This window comes from Humulus lupulus, chromosome 4, assembly GCF_963169125.1.
Source record: "Humulus lupulus chromosome 4, drHumLupu1.1, whole genome shotgun sequence".
NCBI lineage: Eukaryota > Viridiplantae > Streptophyta > Magnoliopsida > Rosales > Cannabaceae > Humulus > Humulus lupulus.
The window spans coordinates 246681023-246706114 of NC_084796.1; the positions used below are offsets into that span (position 1 = coordinate 246681023).

Below are 25092 nucleotides of genomic sequence, written 5' to 3' on the forward strand. Positions count from 1 at the left end.
GGGTTACCAACATTGAAAGTTCGGAGAAAAAAGGGCGAGAAAGTGAGATCTTAGGTCTGGATTGGAGAATTGGTTTGTGTAAGAACTCCTTAGAGTATCTCCAACATTGACTTCAAAACCTCAATTCCTTCATTTTAAAGATCAAAATCATACAAAAATCATCTTCAACCCAACTTTATTTTTATCTTCATTTTAAAGAATTATACTATGCACATTCAATAATAAAGTCAGCACTATTCATATAAAAGCAACAAAATAATACCTAAAATACCCTTAATAGTTTTGTTTAAATACATATATATCATTTTATATAATACTTTATGTTTTAATTATTTAATTTTATAATTATAAATCTGTTTTATATTTTATTTTTAGACTTATATCATAGTAATAAATTAGATTAATATTATACTAATAAATTAAATAAATAAAAGTATATATAACAAAAATAAAAAACCAATAACTTGTCAAATTTAAAATTACAAAATACTAAGTGAAATTAACCATAATTAAATAACAACAACAACAGTTTTTTTTTTTTTAAATGTAATGTTTAATTTTCATAATGTAGGAATTTAAGTTAAATAAATCACTGGTATGGCTATCGAAATCGTAAGCATCAACGTGTAGGTTCCAAATCCAAGTGATAGTGACTGCAAAAACCATATAAATGCTTTTCATTTCCCACATCTAAACAATCAACTTTTTGGATATAATGAAACAATTTTGCATATTCCAAAAGCAGCTCTCAAGTCAAATTTAATCACATAATGGTACTCTTTTATACACTTTGATTTTCCTTCAACCTCTCTGTTGCCTTTTAACTAGTCACACAAAATAAATTGGACTTTGTAGTTTGCATATTTAAGAACAAAAAACTAACAAGGAGGAGATGAATCATAAATTTATAAAGCTTATATGATTAAGATAGAAAATATTAGATGACATTGTTGGACTAATGTGGCCTAGATTTTAGAAATTGTAACTTTAATTAAAAAATAAAACAAAAACTGATGTTGATGTACTATTAGTATAAATTTTAAAATTTATTTTGATAAATTAAAATTTAATATCATATAATATTTGTTTAAAAAAATTAAAATAGTTTTCAATTTCATCTTAAGCATATATATATTATGATAGTGTAATATTTTTCGGATCTTTTATCAATTACAAATTCAATTTTTTAAAATTAAAAAACAATTTATAAATAATAATCCAATCATTTATTCAAAAATATGTTTTTAGTCATAAATTTCAAAATCACAGTTTTGAAATTGCATTTTTTTAGTCACGAACTAATTAAACCCTTAAACTTTGTGATTGAATTGCTTCCAATTTTTAACAATGGTAGGAGAGAGTTTTTTAAAAAAGAATTAAGAGGATTTAAACGCTGCGTTTTATTTTTCCCTTGACAATATAAGAGGATTTTTCGACCAAAAAAATTTGAGGATTTAAACGCTGCGTTTTATGCAGCAAACCGGAAAACGTCGTCTTTTCCCTCCTGGCTTGGGTCTCATTTTTCTCTCAACGAATCAATGGCAGTTTTGTTATCTGCAACAGCCACCAAACTGAGCTTGAAATTTTCCAACAATGCCGGCAAACGAGAAAATCCAGCACCAATTTCCTCTTCTTTCACAGGTAATTCCACTGTTCATTTCCTATTTTCTTTCAAGCTTTGAACTAAAGAAAAAAAAGGCACTCAGACTTTTCAGTCATTATTATTTGTTTTCTCAGGATTTAGTTTTTGCAAAAACAAGCATAATAAGAAGGCATTAGTTGTTAGTTGTGCTGTAAAAATCCAAGCAAGTGAGAAAGTTCATGGAAAAATTAGACCAAGGAAAGGTGGTGGGACTGCTGGAAGTCGAGTTTTGAGTGAGGGAAGAGATGAGGATGAGAGCTATGCACCCATTTGTCCTGGTTGTGGGGTCTTTATGCAAGATAAGGACCCAAATCTTCCTGGGTTTTTTCAACAAAGGGAGGTAGTGAAATCAGAATTGTCAGATGGTGTGGAGGAGCTTGAGGGTGAGCTTGAGGTGTTTGCTGAAATTGAAGAAGAAGAAGAAGCAGATGATGATGCAGAAGAAGAGTTTTTGGATGAAATTGAGGATGAATTTGAGGGAAGTGATGTGGAAGAAGGTGAATTGGGTAGTGGGGATGAGCTTGATTGGGATTCTGATGAATGGGAAGCTAAGTTATTAGGGGAGGAAGTGAATTCGTTGAACTTGGATGGATTTACTCCACCAGGGGTTGGTTATGGTAACATTACTGAGGATTTTTTGAAGAAGGTGAAGAAGGAGAAGATATCGAAAGCAGAGAAGAAGAGGAAGGCTAGGGAAGCTGTTAAAGAGAAAGAGGAGGTTACAGTGTGTGCTAGGTGTCATTCTTTGAGAAATTATGGGCAGGTAAAGAACCAAGCAGTTGAAAACTTGATACCTGATTTTGATTTTGATAGGTTAATTTCTACCCGGCTGGTGAAACCATCTGGGAATTCCAATTCTACAGTTGTAGTTATGGTTGTTGATTGTGTAGATTTTGACGGTTCATTCCCAAAACGAGCTGCAAAATCATTGTTTAAAGCTTTAGAGGGGAACAAAGATGATCCAAAGCTTAAAAAAAGGTTACCAAAGCTTGTTCTTGTTGCTACAAAGGTTGATCTTCTGCCATCACAAATTTCGCCTACTAGGTTAGATAGATGGGTTAGGCATCGTGCTCGGGCTGCAGGGGCACCTAAACTAAGTGGGGTTTATCTGGTTAGCTCTCGCAAGGATTTGGGAGTGAGGAATTTGCTTTCCTTCATTAAAGAGTTGGCTGGCCCTCGAGGGAATGTGTGGGTTATAGGTGCTCAGAATGCAGGCAAGTCTACTTTAATAAATGCACTTGCAAAGAAAGAAAGTGCAAAAGTTACAAAACTAACAGAAGCTCCTGTTCCTGGGACAACTCTTGGGATCTTGAGAATAGGAGGAATTTTGCCTGCCAAGGCAAAGTTGTTTGATACTCCGGGACTTCTACATCCGTATTTGGTATCCATGAGATTGAACAGGGAGGAGCAGAAAATGGTTGAGATACGGAAGGAGCTAAAAGCTCGAACTTACAGGATGAAGGCAAGTTGTTTAATACCCTCTCTGCTTTTTCATTTTTCGCTGAATGTTTTATGAATGGCCAGCACTCTACATATATATTAACCCAAGGCTACTTGTTAAAACTTCTTGTGAGTGTGAATGAGTTCATTCTTGTCAAAAACATTAAATGTTTTTTTCTTTCCCTTTCTGTCTATAATGTATTAGTTTGTAGTTGATATCTCAGTTCCCATTTCTCATGAGGTATATGTCTTCATGCTTATTTTTCAACTCAAATTTGTTAACCTGTTTATCACTTCAACAGGCTGACCAAGTTTCCTACCACTTGTTCTCAGATTTTGATGTACACTTATTCCAAAAATTTGAGCTTTGAAAGAAGCGGACACAAAAGAACTAAAATTTTGTAACACCAAGTTCTACTATATTCTATATAATTCAATAAGATATACAGAGTGGTTCTCTTTTTTCCTCTTTGCTGAGGGAGTAAGTTTTGATTTTGCTTCTGGTATACAAGATGTGTACATCCAAGGGTACAATACATCCAATATGTCCTTCGAGGTTTCTTTGTTTGGTAAAATCTGATCCTGATGGTAACCTTATAATTCAAACATGTTTTTGTATCTGCAGGCAGGACAGACCATACATGTTGGTGGCTTAATGAGACTGGACCTTGTTGAAGCCTCTGTACAAACAATTTATGTAACCATTTGGGCATCACCAAACGTTTCTTTGCACATGGGAAAGATAGAAAATGCCGAAGAAACTTGGAAGAAACACGTTGGCATAAGGCTACAGGTAATTTTTTTATTTTATTTCCCTGATGGATACTTGCATTCATAATCTCTCTAGTAATTCCATGCCAACCAATGGACTTGAGGGATAGAATCAATTTGCATATGAGTTCCCAAGTATAGTGGGCATTGTCAGGATTTTCACCAAAAAAAGCAGTTGTTATTGATTAGTGAATTATAGCCACCAGTTTTGGGGCACTTGTTGGGGTTTCTATGGAAATGAATAACAAGAACACTGTTGTTCCCTTGTATGTTTTTACTAGTCTGGTTACTGAATTAAGACTACCAGGCCATTGTTTGGATTTTTGCAAAAGTATAAAACAAAAATGCTGTTGTTCTCTCTCTTTCATACACACTCTCTTTTAAACTTGTCTGATTAGGAATTATGCTTGCAATTCAAGTGAGTATAAAACATTTTTACAGTACTATTAGGTAGCCAATAGGCACATCTCCATAGAGATATGGATCTCAGTGATCTGTCTTCAGTTTCCAATTGCCCATTGGTGTTTCCATTTGAGGGAATTGGCTTGACAAAATTTGCCTCATACCTATTTAGTTTTCTGCTGAAGATTTTGACTTATGCAAAATATGTCAAGAGTTAAGATATATCTTGTCTGATGTCTCCTAATGTTTTTTTTTTCTAACACATTTATTTTATATAAATTTTTGAAGATATGAAGTTTAAATTTGTTGCAGCCTCCTATTGGCATTGAGCGTGCATCTGAGATAGGGAGCTGGGAAGGCAGAGACCTTAAAGTGTCTGGAACAAGCTGGGACACAAACAGCCTCGACGTTTCGCTGGCTGGCCTAGGCTGGTTCTCTTTGGGTCTCAAAGGTGAAGCAACCTTGAAACTATGGACATTCGATGGCATCGAAATAACTCGAAGAGAACCTTTGGTTCTTGACCGAGCACCATTCCTGGAAAGACCTGGTTTTTGGCTCCCCAAGGCTATTTCCGAGGCGTTGGGCAATCAATCTAAGCTTGAAGCTCAACAGAAAAAGCTTCAAGAGGAAATATGCGCTTGAAACCATCACCATGTACGTATGCAATGCACGAACAAATTCACCTTTACCGTAGATAAATTTAGTAGAAGGCTTTCATCTTACACAGTCATTTTGTTTTCTATACAAACACTCCCACGATCAACTTAATACAAATTCTTTTTCTTTTACTGTAATCTAATTTCATAATATTTTTATTTACATATATGTTCGACGAGTGTCTAGGAAGACTATTTTACTTGTTCTATAGTACACCAGTTCAAAATTGAAAAATGTTCACAATTCTTTGATTTCATTATAGGAAATAAAAAAAATTTATGTCTATGTTTTGACAAATTACGTCTTTTGTAAAATAGTACAAATAGATTCTTAAATTTGATTTTGATTAAAGTTTTTTTTTGAACTAATATCATAAATAATTCATCAATTTAACAAAGTAGGACATTCTATTTCAAAAAAGTAATTTGTCAAAACACATTGAAACAAAACTTAATGTCCAAAATATTTGTACCATTTGTTGTGTTTTGTAAAATGAATCATGCGAAATAGTTCAAAAAGATCTCTAAAGTTTTTTTCTTTTTACATAACACCATAAATAATTTACAAAGTAACAACTCGCAACAATTCTTGCCTAACAATTGTGTTTTTATATTCAATTTCTTTTCGATTGATTTAGAGTTTATTTGAACCGGAAATATAGAACCTAAAAAAAACTATTTTGATTTATCATATGCAAAGTATTAAAATAACAAATATAGACTCTTTAGTTTCCTTTATCCAAACTAAAAATTTTATTTTGCAGTTACATAAGAAATTCTCCAAAATATAATCCAATCAAATACACGAGCTTTAAAATTAAAAAAAGAATACTACTTTAAATTTAAAGTTGTTGTTTCAACAAAGATGATTACAACAAGAAAAAAAAAAGGTATAATCTAGACATTCAAGTAGGTACGAGGCCTATTCTTCTGCTTCCACTCAATAATCCAATCTTCAACCCTGCTAAACTGAAGGCAGAGCCACCATGCCGAAATAATGACTGAAATAAGGAAAGTGGTGAAAAAGATGGCATCAATCACCAGTTGACTTGGCACCACCCCTACAATCCTCAAACCCTTGATCATCATTTTTACTAAGAAAATTGCAAAGCTAAATCCCATGAGACACATGATTGTGTATCTCATAATAGCAAGCAAGATATGCTCCAAAATATCGGTATCGCTCCTTCGTCCTATCATTACTTCGCTTATGATATTATTCACTCTATCAATCACACCTCTCACGCATGAGATATTCCTGAACCTATAATCAATAACGCTTATGATGATCCTTAACCTAAGAATAGCATCGAGGAAATCTCTTAGCTTGTCTTTGTCGAAAAAATTCATCGTAAACCCTAAAACAAATACAATAATAGATTAGAATATGTGATACTCAATGTATAAATTACAAGTAACAATATATAATATTATTGGATTTAGGGAGGAAAACAAATAAATGGTAAAATAGAATGAATTTGATGTTCTTCTTACTTACTTTTGATTAGATGTGCTTGTCAAATTCTGGAGAAAGTAATTTAGGAGTGACAATTTTGATTAATATTATGACTTTTTGTGTTCATGCATAAAGGTGTAGAGTTAGTCTATCTAACTATGTATATAAGCAGATTTTTATAACAACTTATACGATAAAGGTGTTTAAAATTTAAAAAATTAGGGTTTTCCATAATTTGTATTGATATTTAATTTCAAAATTTTGTTAGTTAAAATGATAACGATATTTTATACTGCAAAATCAAAATGATATTTTTTTTTTTTTTAAAAAACAAAATGTTATTTTTTTAGTATACCGTATTATTTGATTTTTTTTTTGACAAACCGTATTATTTGATTTTTAATTTTTAATTTAGTGTATTTTAAAAATATGTTATATTGTAACTGACCGTACATATTCTAAGGTATATGTGTTTTTATTATTTTTTTAAATGATACTTTTATTTGAATATTCAAAATATCATATGATATCGATTAGTATGTCTGTATTGTTCAAAAATTAAATTCAAAATTTGTATATCTTATTATTATTATTGGTGTTGTATGGTTACACTTAAAAAAAATAGTTTTTCATTTAATTAATTACAAATTTGACAATTAAACATAAAATGTGTTTGGTAATCCTATTTTTATTTATTATTTTTTAAAATTTTAATTAAAATTTATTAAATTTTGAAAATAGAATTTTTTTACTTTCAATTTTTTTTAAATAGTTTTTAATTTTTTTTTTTCTTCAAATCAACACATCATATTAAACAAAAAATAAAAATAAAAATTATCAAACGCGTGTATTATTTTTTCTATTTAAAAATAAAAATAGTTATCAAACATATTTTTATTTTTTAAAAATAAATAAATAAAAATAAAATAATATTTCTATTTTTGTGTTTATCAAAAACAAAATTTTTACCAAACGGGCCATTATTATTGATTAAGACTAAATTTTTATTTTTGTAAAAAAAAAAAAGACTGAATTTTTCTTTTCACTTCTCTCCCACTCTAAAACTGATATTTTTGTTCTTATACTTGGAGTGTGGCTGGGTTCATTTATTTGATGGAATAAAGGTTGAATTAATTTACATATTTTAGATTAATTCAATCCATCATTTTACCAAAAGTATGTCTCTTACCCTATTTGCTTTATTCAATTTAACGGCTCATATGTTTCTTCTTAACTAGTTTTAATTTGATCATTTTTATTTTGAGGCTGTTTGCTTGTACTCAAAAAATTCAAGATCAATTTATTTTTCTGACTTGTCTAATTAGGATTATGGCTACAATTCAAGTTTTAGCTTTAAGAGCATAAAACTTCTTTACAGAACTATTTGGACAGCCATTGTTGACAAATTAAGTAACTTTATCATCACTGTCTCCTAATGTTTTTATTTTTCTCAACACATTTTGTTATAAATTTATGAATAGGACAGACCCAAGTATTTTGGGGTCTTTCGGCAAAAAACTAAAATGTAGTCTTTTTTTAAAAAATATTTTGTGCTTTCTTTGAGGAAAAAAATTATAGTGAAAAACTAAAATAAGCTTTCTATAGAAATTATTTGGACTAAATTTTGGGGCATTATGCCGAGACTCCATTCGCCCCACCCTCTAGTGAAGCATTTTTATGAAGATATGAGATATGCAGCTTGAAAGGTAGAGGCCTCAAAGTGTCTGGAACAAGTAGCGACACAAACAGCTTCGATGTTTCGCTGGCCAGATTAGGTTGGTTCTCTTTGGGTCTCAAAGACGAAGCAACCTTGAAACTATGGACTTTCGATGGCATTGAAATAACTCAAAGAGAGCCGTTGGTTCTTGATCGAGCACCACTCCTATAAAGACTTAGTTTTCGGCCCCCTAAGGCTATTTCCGAGGCACTCAGTGTCGTCGCATTCCAAGTCCTATGTCGTGCTAGAAATATAATAACCATAACTTGGGTAGTTAAAATTCAATAGAGACTCAGCAAGTAGTCTAAGCTTGAAACCGCATCCATGTATGTATGCTTTGCATGAACAAAATCATCTTTAACTTAGAAAAATATAGCAAATCGCTTTTATTATACAATGGAGTTGTTTTCTATACAAAGACACTCTCAATATCAACTTAATAGATTTATTTGAGAATTACAGTTATCTAATTTCATGGTGTTTGATTTATATGGAGTAGTTGGTGAAAATATACATAATATGCTATTTTGCAAAATACTATTCTTTTCATAACTTTTTGTAAAATAGTCTTCCAAATAGTTTGCGAAACAATTCAATTATCTAAGAAATTCTACAAAATACAATCTACCAATTCAATTTAAAATTATAGATTTTCATTAATTTTATTGATAAATATGTTAAAATTATTTGATTTAAACTCTCTTAGATTTATCAATACATTTATAAATTTCTTAGCAAAAAAAAAAAAACAAAATTACCAAAATTGGTAAAAAAATATACAATTTTGAATTTATATATAGTATTTAGTAACTCAATAATAGGGGGAGACTTCGGTGCAGCCAGGGCATGGTTCGGGCATTGAAATAATCTTTTTTATTTTTTATTTTTTTATGATAGTGTACATTGTTGTCATTTAAGACATTCTGCAAATTTTTAAAAAATTAGAAATAGTTTACAGTACCGAAAACAAAGTTGTTGCACTTATGTTTGTATTTTGTATATGCGTGTAAAATTCAACTGTTTGAATCTTATTTTTTGTGCAACCAAAAAGTTGGCTGCATCAATGTGCTACCCCTCAATAATGTACTAAATTAGTTCTAAAAAAAAAAGCACACTCATACTAATTCACAAAAACAATTGTCATTTAAGAAATTCTCCACATTTATTCCAATCAAACACATGAACTAAAAAAATAAAATCAATAGATTCTACTATAACGTTGTTATAAAATTAAAAAAGGGTCTTGTTGTTAAATTGATGAACTAAGAAGAATGAATGTGATATTAATCTAGACATTCAAGTAGTTGCGAGGCTTATTCTTCTTCTCACTACTCTCAATAGACCATTCTCCAGCCTTGTCGTGAAACTCAACCAACAACAACAGACCCGAAACAAAGAACAAAACAGCTGAGATTATCACAAGGAAAGCCAGAATCACTTGTTGACTTAGCTCCACTCCTCCACTCCTCAAAGCCCTTAACACCATTGTTACTAACAAAAACGTCAAACACCAACACATCGCTACGTACGTTATCACCAACAACAAGTAATTCTCCAAACGACCCAAATGACTACTCTTTCGCACTATCACCACTTCGCCCACGAACGTCTTTGTCTTACCGAAAACACTCGTCTTGTTTTCTTTCGTCGAAAAATCCATCGCAAACCCTAAAACAAATACAATGATGGATTAGAGAAGAAATAATATTGGACAACACAAATACTTATATATAGCAATAAAAGAAAAGTAGTAACCCTAAAACACTTAATTATGTTTAAGTACTTTGATGAGATTGCAATAATATAAAAAATCCGTTATTAAATTATATACACCAATAATAATATGTCGCTTTAATTAGTATTGAGCAACATATAATGTCACAACACATAGCAATATTATCATCATATTTATAAAAAGAAAACAAGAGAAAAAATAATGAATTGTAAAGCATATATAGAATTCAATGTTTTTCTTACTTTTGATTAGAAGGGCTCGTTAAACTCTGGAAATAAGTGATTTAGGAGAGATAATTTTGATTATGGTTATGTTCTTCTGTGTTCGTACTTTGTATATGTGCATAATAAGTGTTTAAAATTCGATTAGGATTAGGTTTTATAGTTTATAAATGATATTGAATAGAAAGTGTTATATATATGTGTGTGAACGATCTTATTGGATACTATACATGGTCAGATTTTGATTTCAATTCGTAGTTTAAATTTTATTTTAGGTAAATTATTAACAACCCTATTTTTTCTCTGTTATCATTGTTTAAAAGATATTCCTGTTTTAAATTTAAAAAATTAGAATTTTCTCACACCACACTTTTACTTTTTGTTGATTTTTTTTTAATTTCGTTATTTAAATTAAAATTCTTTTCATTCTCGTATTAATCTTTTCCAATTAAACCATTTTTTTAATTCTTCTTTTCTCTTAATTAACCTAGTATTTTCTTTTTAGAGAATTTTTTTAAGTGATTTGTATTTCTAAATAAATATTTAAAAAAAAAAAACTGAAGTTGTAAAACAAATTTACCAAAATATAACAAATCAAAATAATATTTTTTTATAGTAAAATCAATAAAAAAAAATGGCGCCTTTGGCATGATTTTAGTCAATAATTTTTCTATAATATCTAAATTACTCTTCCTTTTAAATCATTAAAATATTTTTAAAATATAATGACACGTGTCATGTTTTATTTGCTCCAATTTATAATTTTAAAAGAAATTAATAAAAAAATCAAATAAAAATAAATAAGAAATAAAAACATTTTTCTTTACTCTCTATCCCCTTCTTTTCTTCCCCGACCTCGGCCATTCTCTCTCATTTCTCGTTCTTCTCCATAGTAGCCAAAAAATCCAATCTTCCATTGGTTATATGATGAGTCTTTAACATTAATACTATATTCGGTAACAAGGATGGAGGGTATGATGGATGGAGATGTTAGAAATGAAGGAGAGTATGATGAACAGACGAGAAATTAGCATTAGCAAGAAATGAAATTAGAATGATGGAAAAAATTAATTATTAAAATTACCATGTTATCATTTCTAACATAAATATGTATTAGTTTTGTAAGGACAAATATCACACTTTATGTATTTATAAAATATTACATGAATTATATTTTTTTAAAATAAAAAAATAAAACCCTATATTTTCAACATTGAATTTATAATATAATATTTTCAAGCTTGAAATATGCATATTATACTTTTAGTTTATTGAATTTGATTATTTGAAAACTAAAAAAAAAATATTGAAAATCAGTTTAAACAAGTTAACCCAGCCAAACCGCTAAAATCGTTGGGCAGGTTAACCATTTTTTTCTTCTTGTTTGGGTCGGTTATAGTTGGATGTTTACAACCCAATATTTACATTGGGTTACTTAAAATATGCTATAACCCGGCCAAACCAACCAACGTACAACCCTAGTATTTACTTATTAAAGACTCATCATATAACCAAAAAGAAAAGAAATGGGGAAGAAAGGTTCTTTAGTTTGGGTTGAGTGTGTAGAAAGAGGGGACGGAGGAAAAGAAAGAAAAGACAAAGAAGGGATTTTTTGTTAATGTGGAGAATAACAAGAAAGAAGAGAGAGAATGACTTGGAGCGTTGTAAATACCCATTTTTTTTGTAGTGATTGTTGGCTTGTGCCTTTTGTCTAGTCTATTCCTAACTATGCATCCACTTGTGAAGTTTTACCAAGACGGTTTGGAGCATCGTTGCTTATTTGTAAGATTTTTAAAAGATGAGCATATTATCTGTGTGGTTTGTTGTTGGAGTCATGATCTTGATATATTTTCTACGTCGTTCTTTATTAGGAGGACTTTATTCATAGGTTGTTTTTCTCTTGTATTATAATTGGCGTAGTTTGTTGTTTGTTTTGTCTTCTTATTGTGTGATCTGTGCAGCTCTTTTCCATCTGATCTGAAGAGCATACTTAACCATTGAATAAATGTTATTCCTTTCAAAATAAAAACATCATTTTAATTAAGAATAGAACCATAACAATATTTATATTTTAGTTAGATGAAAGTGTTATCAAATGGCCTAATAGTATAGGAGGATTTTATGATAGGGGCTTCAAAAAGAGCCCTATTGGTGGAACTCTTTTGTATTTCCGACCTAAGAATAGTTTTCAGCGCGATTTTTTTTATGACCGTGTATTTTGTAATTATTTAGATCATTCTGCAAATTTTCAAAAAATTCTGAATAATTTAAAGTGGTGAAAACTAGGTTTAAACATGTTGTTTTCCACGCGCATAAAAGATTTAGTCACTCGTGCAACAACCTGTTTTTAAACTAATTTTCAGCATTGTAAATTATTTGGAATTTTCTGAAAATTTATAAAATGATCTAAATAACTATAATATACACGGTTATATAAAAAAATCGCGCTACAAACTGATTATAGATTAAGAACACAAAAGAGTCCCACTGATAGTATTCTTCTCGAAGCCTCAATCATAAAAGTTTCCAATAGTATATATAACCAATTACCCTAGCTAGTTAGTGAATTATTGTACCAAATGCCTAACTTAAACTATTTCATTTATTATGAAGTATGTGAATAAAAACAAATTTTTTAAATATGTGCATTTACGATCAATAAATGTGAAGAAAAAAAGTGGGTTTATTTCTTTCTCTTAAAATCAATGGATAACATGTGAGAAAATATCACATGAAAACAAATGTGACAGATGCATTTAATAATTGAGTAATGTTATGTACATACAAGTGATAATTTTTTCAAATTAATTATATTTATTTAAAATAAGATTTATTATTTCACGTAAAAAATGAGTAATATATTTTAAGTACATATATTATTATTTTTAATTAATTAATTAAAGAGATAAGTTAGGGCTTGATTGGTAATTTATTCAAAAACTATAATTTTAGAAAATTAGATTTAAATCATTCAATTTAAAAATATTGGATTTAAAAATAAATTATATATTTTTGAAATTTTGAATGATTGATGATTTGTAAATTTATAATATTCTCTCTTTTTTTTGCCATATATGCATTATTTTTAAGAAAAAATTTGAGACATTATCGTTTATACTTTTATTGAAGAATTATAGATCAGTTTTCAAAAAGAATTTCTTATGTTTTCTAAAATAAGTGTACTAATAAGGTTTTTAGTAGCAGTTTTACTTTTTAAATTCAAAAAATAATAAAACTATTTTCAAACTAGGTTCAAACATGTTGTTTTCAACACGCATAAAAAAAATTAGTCACGAGTGCAACAACATGTTTGAATCTAGTTTTCGATACTATAAACTATTCAGAATTTTTTGAAAATTTGCAGGATGCTCTAAATAGCTACAATATTCCGGTCATAAAAAAAATCGCGCCAAAAATTATTCACAGATCGAGAACACTGAGAGCCCTACTGGTAGGGCTTAAAGTAAAGCCCTTATAGGAGAATTCTCTTATATATTTATATATATTTGGGTCAATTCTTAATGATTACTACAAATAGATGATTACTTTAATATTAACAATTGGATTAAGATCAATGGTCCATATTTATAGTTGTTAATTAATATTTCTAAAAATACATTTTGATTTTTTTAAATTTTTTGAAAGGTTACCTGATAAAAAAACGTGTATTTATTATGCAAATATAATATTTAAAAATTTTCATTTTTCAAATGCATATCAATTTCTAAATATGACTCGTGTCTCTCATTAGTTGGAAACAACATTAATTATGACAAAAAAAATAACTAAATTCGAAATTAATGTAGAAAAAAAATATTTACATGTTGATGACTTACTATACCAAGTCATTATGTTGTCACATCATCATAATTGTTAGTATTCATACTAACCATTGAGAAGTCTTCCATATATATTTATATATATATATAAAGAAAAAAGCAATCGTGAATCTGTTCTTTAAATATATATGTACTAGAAAACATAACCGCGCTTCGCGCAGTCTTTTATAATTATTAAAAAATATACATATTTTAAAATATTTTTAGGAGAATGCTATGACATGAATTATTTTTCACCCTACTCCTACAATATGTTCCTTATATGGACACGTGAAGGCGTATTGAATACAATTTTTTTTTTCATAATGGTGTCCATTGTATATCAAATCTCTTGCAAGTTTTTGAAAAATTCTGAATAATTAAAGTACCGAAAACAAAGTTCAAAAAATTTGTTGTACGTGTGCATTTATTTATTTTGATTATTATCATTATTATACGCTTTGCGTGATTTTTTTTTATAAAAAATCTAAATTATGTATATGGAAATTTATATTTTGTATAAGACTTATTTTGAGCGATTACCCGTTTGAACCTTTTATTTTTAAAAATGAACTTTTAGAACTCGTGTTTTGTCAAAATGTTAAATATAGGATTGGATAGATCGATTATTTGAACATTGTATTTTGGCTGATTACTCATTTTGACCCTTTATTTTTATAAATTAACATTTGGACAATATATTTATTCAAATGGTTAAAAATTCTTTATAAAAATTAAATTATATATAATTCATGTTTTTTTGTAAGGGTTCACATCATTTTGAACATTGTATTTTAGCCAATTACTCATTGGGATCTTTATTTTTAATAATTAACTTGTGGACCTCAAGTTTTGTCAAGATGTTAAAAATAGAAATAGATAGATTGGTTATCTGAACACTATACTTTGGCCGATTACTTGTTTTGACTCTTTATTTTTAAAAATTAACCTTTGGACTATGTATTTATTCAAAGTGTTAAAAATTCTTTATAGAAAGTAAACTATATATACACACCATTTTGAACTTTATATTTTAGCCGATTACCCATTTGGACCCATTATTTTTTAAAATTAACTCGTGGACCTTGTGTTTTATCACAATGTTGATTACTCGTTTAGATAATCTTTTATATACCGCTTCAAAGATGTTATTTTATTAGTATATTATGTAGTATATATTTGTAGTTTTTTTATTATTTTATTTTTTGTTAGTTCATTAGGTATTTAATTCAAAAAATATCTTATTTAAATATCTAAAAAAAATAACATTTAATATAGTTTTTTTTTTTGTTAGTTTATTAGGTATTTAATTAAAAAAATATCTTATTTAAATATCTAAAAAAATAAAGTTTGGAGTAATTTTAGAATGACACATCATCTCCTTATTAATAAAAATGAATAAAAAAATTAGATTAAAGGAGAAAATAGAAAAAATAGTTTGGAGTAATTTTAGAGTGCCACATCATCTCATTGAAGTTCTCTTTTATATATATACTAGAAAATATAACCGCGCTCCGCGTAGTCTTTTGTAATTATTAAAACATATATATTTTAAAATATTTTTTCTTCACTGTTATTGTATAGCGAACCTCCTGTAGGGTTTTGAAAAATTCTGACAAATTAAAGTACTGAAAACAAAATTCAAAAAGCTTGTTGTACATTTACTTTTATTTATTATTATTATATGCTTTGCGTAGTTCTTTTTATAAAAAGTCTAAATTATGTATAAGAAAATTTATATTTTGTGTAAAATTTATTTTGGCCAATTACCGTTTGAAATCTTTATTTTTAAAAATTAACTTTTAGATCTCGTGTTTTGTCAAAAGAATAAAAATTGGAATTGATAGATTGATTATTTGAATATTGAATTTTTGCTCATTACCCGTTTTGACCCTATATTTTTTAAAATGAACCTTTGGACCATGTATTTATTTAAAATGTTCAAGCTTCTTATGAAAATTAAATTATATATTTATATAATTTTTTGTTTTCTGTAAGGATTCACACTATTTTGAACCTTGTATTTTAGTCGATCACCCATTAGAACTTTTATTTTTACAAATTAACTTGTAGACCTCAAGTTTTGTCAAAATATTAAAATAGAAATAGATAAATCGATTATTTGAACACTATATTTTGGCCGATTACTCATTTTGATTGTTTATTTTTAAAAATTAACATGTGGATCATATATTTATTCAAAAGGTTAAAAATTATTCATAAAAAGTAAATTATATAAATATATATAATTTATGTTTTCTATAAGGGTTCACACCATTTTGAACCTTGTATTTTAGTTGTTTACCCATTTTGACAATTAATTTTTTTTTAAATTAACTTGTGGACCTTGTATTTTGTTAAAAATTCAAAAATAGGAATGTAAAGATAGATTATTTGAATCACATATAATTTGGTTGATTACCCGTTTGAATATTTTATTGTTAAAAGTTAACATTTGGATCCCGTGTTTTGTCAAAAAGTCAAAATATAAATAGATAGATTTTATTATTATAATAATAATAATTATTATTATTATATGTAGATATTTTTATCTATTATAATTTTTATTAAAATAAAAATGAGAAAAAAGAGAACAGACAAAATAGATAAAAAAAATTCCTTAATAAATTAATAGCCATAAATTAAAAAAGCAATATAAAAAATGAGAAAAAATATATTGTTTACTTATATTTATAATTTAATTAAATAGTTGTTGTAATAAAATATCTAATCAAATTTAAAGTCAAAATATACATCGTTGAAATAAATCAAATTCAAATTAAATTATACATATTATTAATATATATTTTTGTAAAACTATTACATTTAAATTAAAAAAAACATAAAAATTTAAATAAACATTTATTATTTTTGTTGTTGTACATTATTTTATTTTTAGTAATATTATTTTTAATTCATAATGTGTTCCTTATTTCTAAAAAGAATTTTTCGTGTTTCACATCAACCTCCGCATCTTTTGTTGCTGCGGGAATGTCCACTAAAATTACAATCTATAAAATATTTATTTATTATAGTGAAAACAAATCACAAATCCAAATAATACCATTAGTAATATCTTATTTTCACAAGCTTAGTAAAATATCAAATAAGAGAAAAATACAATTATAAATATTGATGATTGATGATAACATATTATTTTGTAACGACATACTTTTATGGGTTAAAACTGAAAAAATGAATAAAATATTAAAGAAAATAAAAAATTAGATACTTTAGATTGTAAAATGTTAATTATAAAATGATATAATAATATAATAAAATCTAATTGTGATAACTATTTAGTTAAACCATATATGACCATTCTCATTGATATCTCTTTCATGCTATTATTATTGGATAACTATTGTTACGTATGACTATATTAGAATCAATGTATTTATAAGTATGTGTATTAATTTGGTTATTTCTGTTACATTTGTTGAAGGGTTTATGTACGTATATATGTATGTATATATATTTTTTTTGACACAATATAAAATTCTCACAAAATAGTAAAAATAGATTGTAAAAAATATAGGATGCCACCTCATCACTCTTAAATTCTCATTTATATATAAATATAGACATAAATATTTCGTAAAACTATTCACTTTGGAATAAAAAAATATAATTATAATATAATAAAAAAATAGATATATAGATAATTGAAAATTATTACGTAATTTTTAATTAATTTTTTTAGTATTTTTCAATAAATAAGTAGTTAAGATATTTAAACTAAATAAATTTTTAATCAAATTAATATGTATATATATTAATATTTTTAATTGTTAAGATATTTTATAAAATATTTTGTAAAACTATTCACTTTTGGAATAAAAAAACATAATAATAATATAATAAGAAAAATAGATATATAGATATTTTTTTTAGTATTTTTCAATAAATAAGTAGTTAATATATTTAAACTAAATAAATTTTTAATCAAATTAATATGTATATATATTGATATTTTCAATTGTTAATATATTTTATAAAATAGAAAATGAATAAAAGAATTAGATTAAATGAGAAAATAGAAAGAGTGATTTGAAGAGATTTTAATAAATAAGTAGTTAAGATATTTAAACTAAATAAATTTTTAATCAAATTAATATATATATATATGTTAATATTTTTAATTGTTAAGATATTTTAGAAAATATTTTGTAAAACTATTCACTTTTGGAATAAAACTATTCACTTTTTAGTATTTTTCAATAAATAAGTAGTTAAGATATTTAAACTAAATAATTTTTAATCAAATTAATATGTATATATATTGATATTTTCAATTGTTAAAATATTTTAGAAAGTAGAAAATGAATAAAAAAATTAGATTAAATGAGAAAATAGAAAGAGTGATTTGAAGAGATTTTAGAGTGCCACATAATCTCCTTGAAGCTCTCCTTTATATATATAGATTTTTTTTAGTATTTTTCAATAAATAAGTAGTTAAGATATTTAAACTAAATAAAATTTTAATCAAATTAATATGTATATATATTGATATTTTCAATTGTTAATATATTTTAGAAAATAGAAAATAGAAAATGAATAAAAGAATTAGATTAAATGAGAAAATAGAAAGAGTGATTTGAAGAGATTTTAATAAATAAGTAGTTAAGATATTTAAACTAAATAAATTTTTAATCAAATTAATATATATATATTAATATTTTTAATTGTTAAGATATTTTATAAAATATTTTGTAAAATTATTCACTTTTAGAATAAAAAAAAAATAATTATAATATAATAAGAAAATAGATATATAGATAATTTTTTTAGTATTTTTCAATAAATAAGTAGTTAAGATATTTAAACTAAATAATTTTTAATCAAATTAATATGTATATATATTGATATTTTCAATTGTTAAAATATTTTAGAAAGTAGAAAATGGATAAAAAAATTAGATTAAATGGGAAAATAAAAAGAGTGATTTAAAGAGATTTTAATAAATAAGTAGTTAAGATATTTAAACTAAATAAATTTTTAATCAAATTAATATATATATATTAATATTTTTAATTGTTAAGATATTTTAGAAAATATTTTGTAAAACTATTCACTTTTGGAATAAAAAAAACATAATTATAATATAATAAGAAAAATAGATATATAGATAATTTTTTTAGTATTTTTCAATAAATAAGTAGTTAAGATATTTAAACTAAATAATTTTTAATCAAATTAATATGTATATATATTGATATTTTCAATTGTTAAAATATTTTAGAAAGTAAAAAATGAATAAAAAAATTAGATTAAATGAGAAAATAGAAAGAGTGATTTGAAGAGATTTTAGAGTGCCACATAATCTCCTTGAAGCTCTCCTTTATATATATATAGATTTTTTTTAGTATTTTTCAATAAATAAGTAGTTAAGATATTTAAACTAAATAAAATTTTAATCAAATTAATATGTATATATATTGATATTTTCAATTGTTAATATATTTTAGAAAATAGAAAATAGAAAATGAATAAAAGAATTAGATTAAATGAGAATAGAAAGAGTGATTTGAAGAGATTTTAATAAATAAGTAGTTAAGATATTTAAACTAAATAAATTTTTAATCAAATTAATATATATATATATTAATATTTTTAATTGTTAAGATATTTTATAAAATATTTTGTAAAATTATTCACTTTTAGAATAAAAAAAACATAATTATAATATAATAAGAAAATAGATATATGGATAATTTTTTTAGTATTTTTCAATAAATAAGTAGTTAAGATATTTAAACTAAATAATTTTTAATCAAATTAATATGTATATATATTGATATTTTCAATTGTTAAAATATTTTAGAAAGTAGAAAATGAATAAAAAAATTAGATTAAATGGGAAAATAAAAAGAGTGATTTAAAGAGATTTTAGAGTGCCACACAATCTCCTTAAAGCTCTCCTATATATATATATATATATATATATATAGATTCATTACCAATAACCTCTTAGTTTCATAAGAGCTCATCTATAGTACACGTTACAATCCTTATCTAAAATTTGTTTGGTCCCAGAGAAAAAGGACAAAAAAGTTGGCATATAATAAATTAATGCTAATTTACCTAATTAGCCTCTAACATCATATAAATTTATATATAAGTACCAAATATGAAGAGGGTTTGTGTGTGCACAGAAATAATAGGAGAAAGAAAAAGAAAATTGAAATGTATTTTATGGAGAAAAATACTAATGCCAATTTGCAGGTGGTGTCTATGGCCATGGTAACTATATGCCTGGTCACCACCTTTCTTCCATCCACATTTGCAGGTAAATTACTCTATATTTCTCAACTCTTTTCTTCTTCTTTTCTCTTAAAGTTTTGCAATGAATTTAATTTAGTCGAAACACATCGATCAAAAGACTATCTATTCAAATGAGTATACTAAAAGTTAGCTTGTAACAAAATTTATAGGCTCGTTTGGCATAATTTTTACTTTTATGTCTATTTATAGGATCTCGAAAAGAGCTTTCGTCGGAAAATAGGGTTGGTATAGCTGAGAGGATTGAGAGAAGTCCTCTCTTAAATATATTGATGGAAGGGAAGCTAATGAGTATCTGTGGTGTATGCAAGAGTGGAAAGTGTCCTACAGGATGTGTTTGTTACCCTACTCAAGATTATCCTCCAGGACCTTTCTGCACTGGAAATTGTTGTTGAGGAGTATTTGTTTTGTTTGGCAATATATATGTTATTACTTTAGAAAATAAAATGTTGCCAAACAAGAGAATCATAAAAATAATGTTATGTCCAATCATGACTTGGTGATATATATATATATATATATATATATGCTTATGATGTTACATAAGCAATATGCATGTTGTGCTACTAGATGCGTTTGGCTTTTTAATTAATAGTGTGTATTTGTGTGTTCCTTAATTATGTAATGTGTTGTGTTATTCTTGTATGTAATAAAGTAAGCATTTGATGGAATGAAATACTTGGGACATGACCATCCTTTTGTAACCAAAGACTTTTGTATTGTCTTATACTTTTGAGCTATTTATATATATATATATATATTTAAAAAATTGCTATTTTGGTCTTTTTGATAAGTTTATCTTTAGTTTCTAAAAATGCTACACACAGTCATCTATTATTTTAAACATTTAAAATGGTGTCCTTAGCTTGTTTTTAGTGAAAAATAATAACTAATAATTAGACAAAAATACAAAATGTAAGAAAACATGAAGAGGGAAAATTGAGAGTGGCAACATAGTGACTTAGTATGTTTATGTAATTAGTTGAGTTAATAATTTATATATTTAAATTTATAATTTATGATTAGATTTATTTGAATGGTTTATTAGTGGAATCGTTCAATTATGTGATAAAATAATTTAATTTTTGAAGTTATTTTGCATCCTGACTTAGTTTTGATAATTTTTTGTAAAATAAATATATAATGGAATATAATCTAGATTATAAATGTGAATAGTAATTGTAAAAAGTATAAATATATGGGTGGAAATGTACACGAGGTTCTATTTTAAAATCAATTAGTGGTGCGAAGAGTAACTCGTAATCTTATATACTATTGAATGTGCTCACACACTTTTTAATGCAGAAAAGACTAACACTACTTTATATTACTCCCACACTGAATATAGATATTTAGTCTGATTAGTAAAATATCATGTTAGAAAATTAAAATTAATATGAGTATAGTACTCATCTAGCTCAATTGATTTGGATTTAGAATGCATGATAATACGAGTGTATCCAATTTTTTAAAATGTAAATGTATTTGATCTTTATTCAACAAAATTAAGAATTGGGTCGATGGGAAGTACCCTTTACAAATTAGTTTTATGATCATCTAAGTTGCAATCAAAGATTTTTTTTTTTTTTTGTCCAATTTTGATGTCCCAATTTATATCCAACTATTGAATACATGACATATCATTTAAAACATTTAAACAATAAAGTTAGAAAATCAACAGAGTATTTAAGCATACAATGTGTCCTTTTAAAGAGAATCTTTACTTACCCAAATGAGTCCTATAATTGTGTCCTCACTAAGATCATACTTGTCCTGCATCGAAAGCAAAACATTAACAAAATGAGGCTGCTTATCGCTTGATTGTTATACATCGATTGCTTTAGTAAGTTTGTCTCTTTGAGCATCATATTAGATTAAAAATGTTAATCTAGATGCATAACAATCATAATATGAAATAAACAAATTGTTATAAAATTTAGATGATCGAATATATATACCTCCAGTCATTGCTATAGATAATATCTCACTAACAGAGCTATTGAAAGACTGAATAATGAGTAGCGAACTTGAAGACCGGTATTCTATATTTATAGAGTGAGATATTTCATTAGAATCTCTGTCACAGATTGAAATATTTTCTCAATCAAATAAGATATGCATAAAATTGATAAATATTCTAACACCTTATACTTCGAGAATGCCTCTTCCTCCAATTGGAACAACCAGCTCAACCACGGGATGTGCTCCGCCATGGCGAGCAATGCACCGAGCTTGATTCCGCTCTCCACAATGGCCTTGAGCTCTAGCCCTAAGCTTGTTCGTCCATTACGCCTTTTGCGTTCATGAATAGCTTTCCTAATACTAGTCTTGTTATATTGTTGAAAGCTACGGATCCCAAGTATTTCCTAATTACCAAACTTCTCTTGTTGTATTCTGATCAATTTAGTGTAACATTTTAAGGCTACATATATAGGTTTTCAAGTCGTAATCAAGTCTATATATATTTCAAAAAGAATAAATAAAATAAAAATCATATTCTTGTGTGTTAAAAAAACACATCATAGGTATAACACATGACCAATAATTGAAAATATAGCAATTACGTGACAAGGCAGTGAATGAGTTCATAGATATTGATCTAGAGATCAGTTCTCTTAATTGTAATCATTCTCATTTCATTTTTTTTTTTAAAAAAAACTATAGTGGGATAGATTATAACCAAACCACTCTAATAAATTCCTTTTTTTTTTACACAAATTGTATACTTGATTGACTATTTTGAAAGTCAACACACACATATATATATAAAAGTACTTATTTTCTCAATTAATTTTAACATTTTATGATTTTAATTTGTATATATGCTTGCTAAATGTATTATACCTAACCATATTATATATTATTCAAGTTATGTACTCATGAAAAGTATAAATGTTTTAGAAATTATAAAAAAAAAAAGGGAAACATACTAGGATCTGTGCGGTCCTTGAATATGATTCAACCATGGTGGTGACCTCTTCTTCTCTAATGAATCTAAGAGCTTCAATCCTCTTCTGAGGTCCATAGTTAGCCCAAATAAGGTCCTTCCCATCTCTGCTAAACCTAGCTGCTGATTTAGTCCTAAACCTATTAGCAAGTTTCTGGTCATGTATTTTCAACACTTGCTTGGCCAACTCCGAGCAAGAAACAACCACATTCAACCTTGAACCAAACCAAACCGATATGATTGGCCCATATCTCCCAGCCCACTCCGCGAAGCATCGGAACCTCACTAGTCTAACTTCGAAGAGGTTTCCGATGATAGGCCACCGAGGTGGGCTGGGCGGGAGCTTGAATCGGAGGCGGTAGTAGAGGTGGCGAAAGACCAAGAGGTTGATAATGGAAATGGTGAGTAGTAGTAGTAGAGGAAGAGCCATGATCGATGTGTTTGGTCACGTTTGGATAGTAGATTAGATTAAAAAATATGTAAGGGTTATTAAGGAAAAAGTAATGATAGATGCACATTTATTCTGCACACCCAAAATTCACACAAAGATGTGATATGCATCTTAAACCATGCATAGCACATCATTATATGCATTTTGAATGTACAAAATAAGTGTGTCCCCGAAGTTACTTTTAAGCAAATACTACTCTTATATATGAAGTTTTGGAGCTCATTTTCTTACTTGACTTAGCCAAGAAGGAAGAGAAAACAAATGTTGCACTTGAATATGAAATAATAACATGATGTAATGCTCTTTTATGTGTATTTTGAGTTTACAAAAAATGATGTAATGCTTTTTTATGTGCATTTTGAGTGTACAAAATATGATGCAATGCTCTTTTAACATGATGTGATGCTTTATGAAAACAAATGTGGTTTTCATGAAAACAACTGTTGCACTTGGAATTTGTATTTTATCTCATTACATGTTTCGATTATTTGTTTTGACAAATTTTTTTTGGACCTTGTGTTTTGTAAAATTGTTCAAATAGACTCCTAAACTCAATTTTGATGAATGATAAATTTAATATAACTACACAGTTATTAGACAAAATAATTTTATTTTTTTTTTAAATTATTAGTTTGATGAATTATTTGTAATTTTAGCTCAGAAAATTTTGACAAAAAATGAGTTTATGGTTATATTTGAGCTATTTCACAAAATAAAGAGTCCAAAAAATCATTTATTAAAATACAGATTCAAAGAGGTAATTGTACAAAACTAATGATACAAAAGTTATAAACCCTAAAATATATTCACTCATATTTTAAAAGCATTACATCATGTTAAAAGTTGTAATTATTATTTATTTTTGTGTTTATACTTTTTTGGACCTTATATTTTTTTTCATTACCTGTTTGGGCCCTATGTTTTGATAAATTACTTTTTGGACCCTATATTTTGTAAAATTGTTAAAATAGAACCCTAATCTCGATTTTGGTCAATGTTTTCTCAACTAAAATCACAAATAATTTACCAAACTAACAATTCAGAACAAAAATAAAATCATTCTACTTAAAAATTGTGTTGTTATATTCAATTTTTTCTTCATCAAAATTGAGTTTATGGTTCTATTTTAACCATTTTACAAAACATAGGATCCAAAAAATAATTTGTCAAAACACAAGATCCAAACAAGTAATGAAAAAAAACAGTGTATATTTTTTAAGGATTTAATTGTTAAAAATAGAGTTTAAACTGTTTATTTTCTCAGCAAAAATAAAAATTAGGGTTAGATCCTGTATTTTTTTTCATTATCTGTTTAGACCCTGTGTTTTGATAAATTATTTTTTGGATCCTATGTTTTGTAAAATAGTTAAAATAGAACTCTAAACTCAATTTTAATGAAGAAAAAATTGAATTAACAACACAGTTTTTAAGCAGAATAATTTTATTTTTATTCTGAATTATTAATTAGGTAAATTATTTATAATTTTAATTAAGAAAACATTAACCAAAATTAGTTTTAGGATTACAAAAAGTAATTTGTTAAACCGAAAAAAA

At 26.6% G+C, this 25092-nt stretch overlaps 1 protein-coding gene, 1 long non-coding RNA gene and 1 pseudogene across 2 annotated transcripts; 2 read left to right on the top strand and 1 right to left on the bottom strand.

Annotated features, from left to right (window-relative positions):
- Positions 1-1459: 1459 nt before the first annotated feature.
- LOC133831574 (GTP-binding protein BRASSINAZOLE INSENSITIVE PALE GREEN 2, chloroplastic) lies at positions 1460-5043 on the top strand. Its single transcript, XM_062261941.1, has 4 exons — positions 1460-1641; positions 1738-3108; positions 3712-3875; positions 4568-5043. The coding sequence occupies exons 1-4, from the start codon at positions 1539-1541 to the stop codon at positions 4895-4897; spliced, it is 1968 nt and encodes a 655-aa protein (XP_062117925.1). The 5' UTR covers positions 1460-1538; the 3' UTR covers positions 4898-5043.
- A 14889-nt stretch (positions 5044-19932) lies between these two features.
- LOC133831577 (uncharacterized) lies at positions 19933-20849 on the top strand. The gene is made up of 2 exons (XR_009892532.1): positions 19933-20147; positions 20333-20849. It is a non-coding gene; the product is annotated as an uncharacterized LOC133831577 (long non-coding RNA).
- Positions 20850-21847: 998 nt separating this feature from the next.
- LOC133833137 (cytochrome P450 98A2-like) lies at positions 21848-23517 on the bottom strand (annotated as a pseudogene).
- Between the last annotated feature and the right edge of the window lie 1575 nt (positions 23518-25092).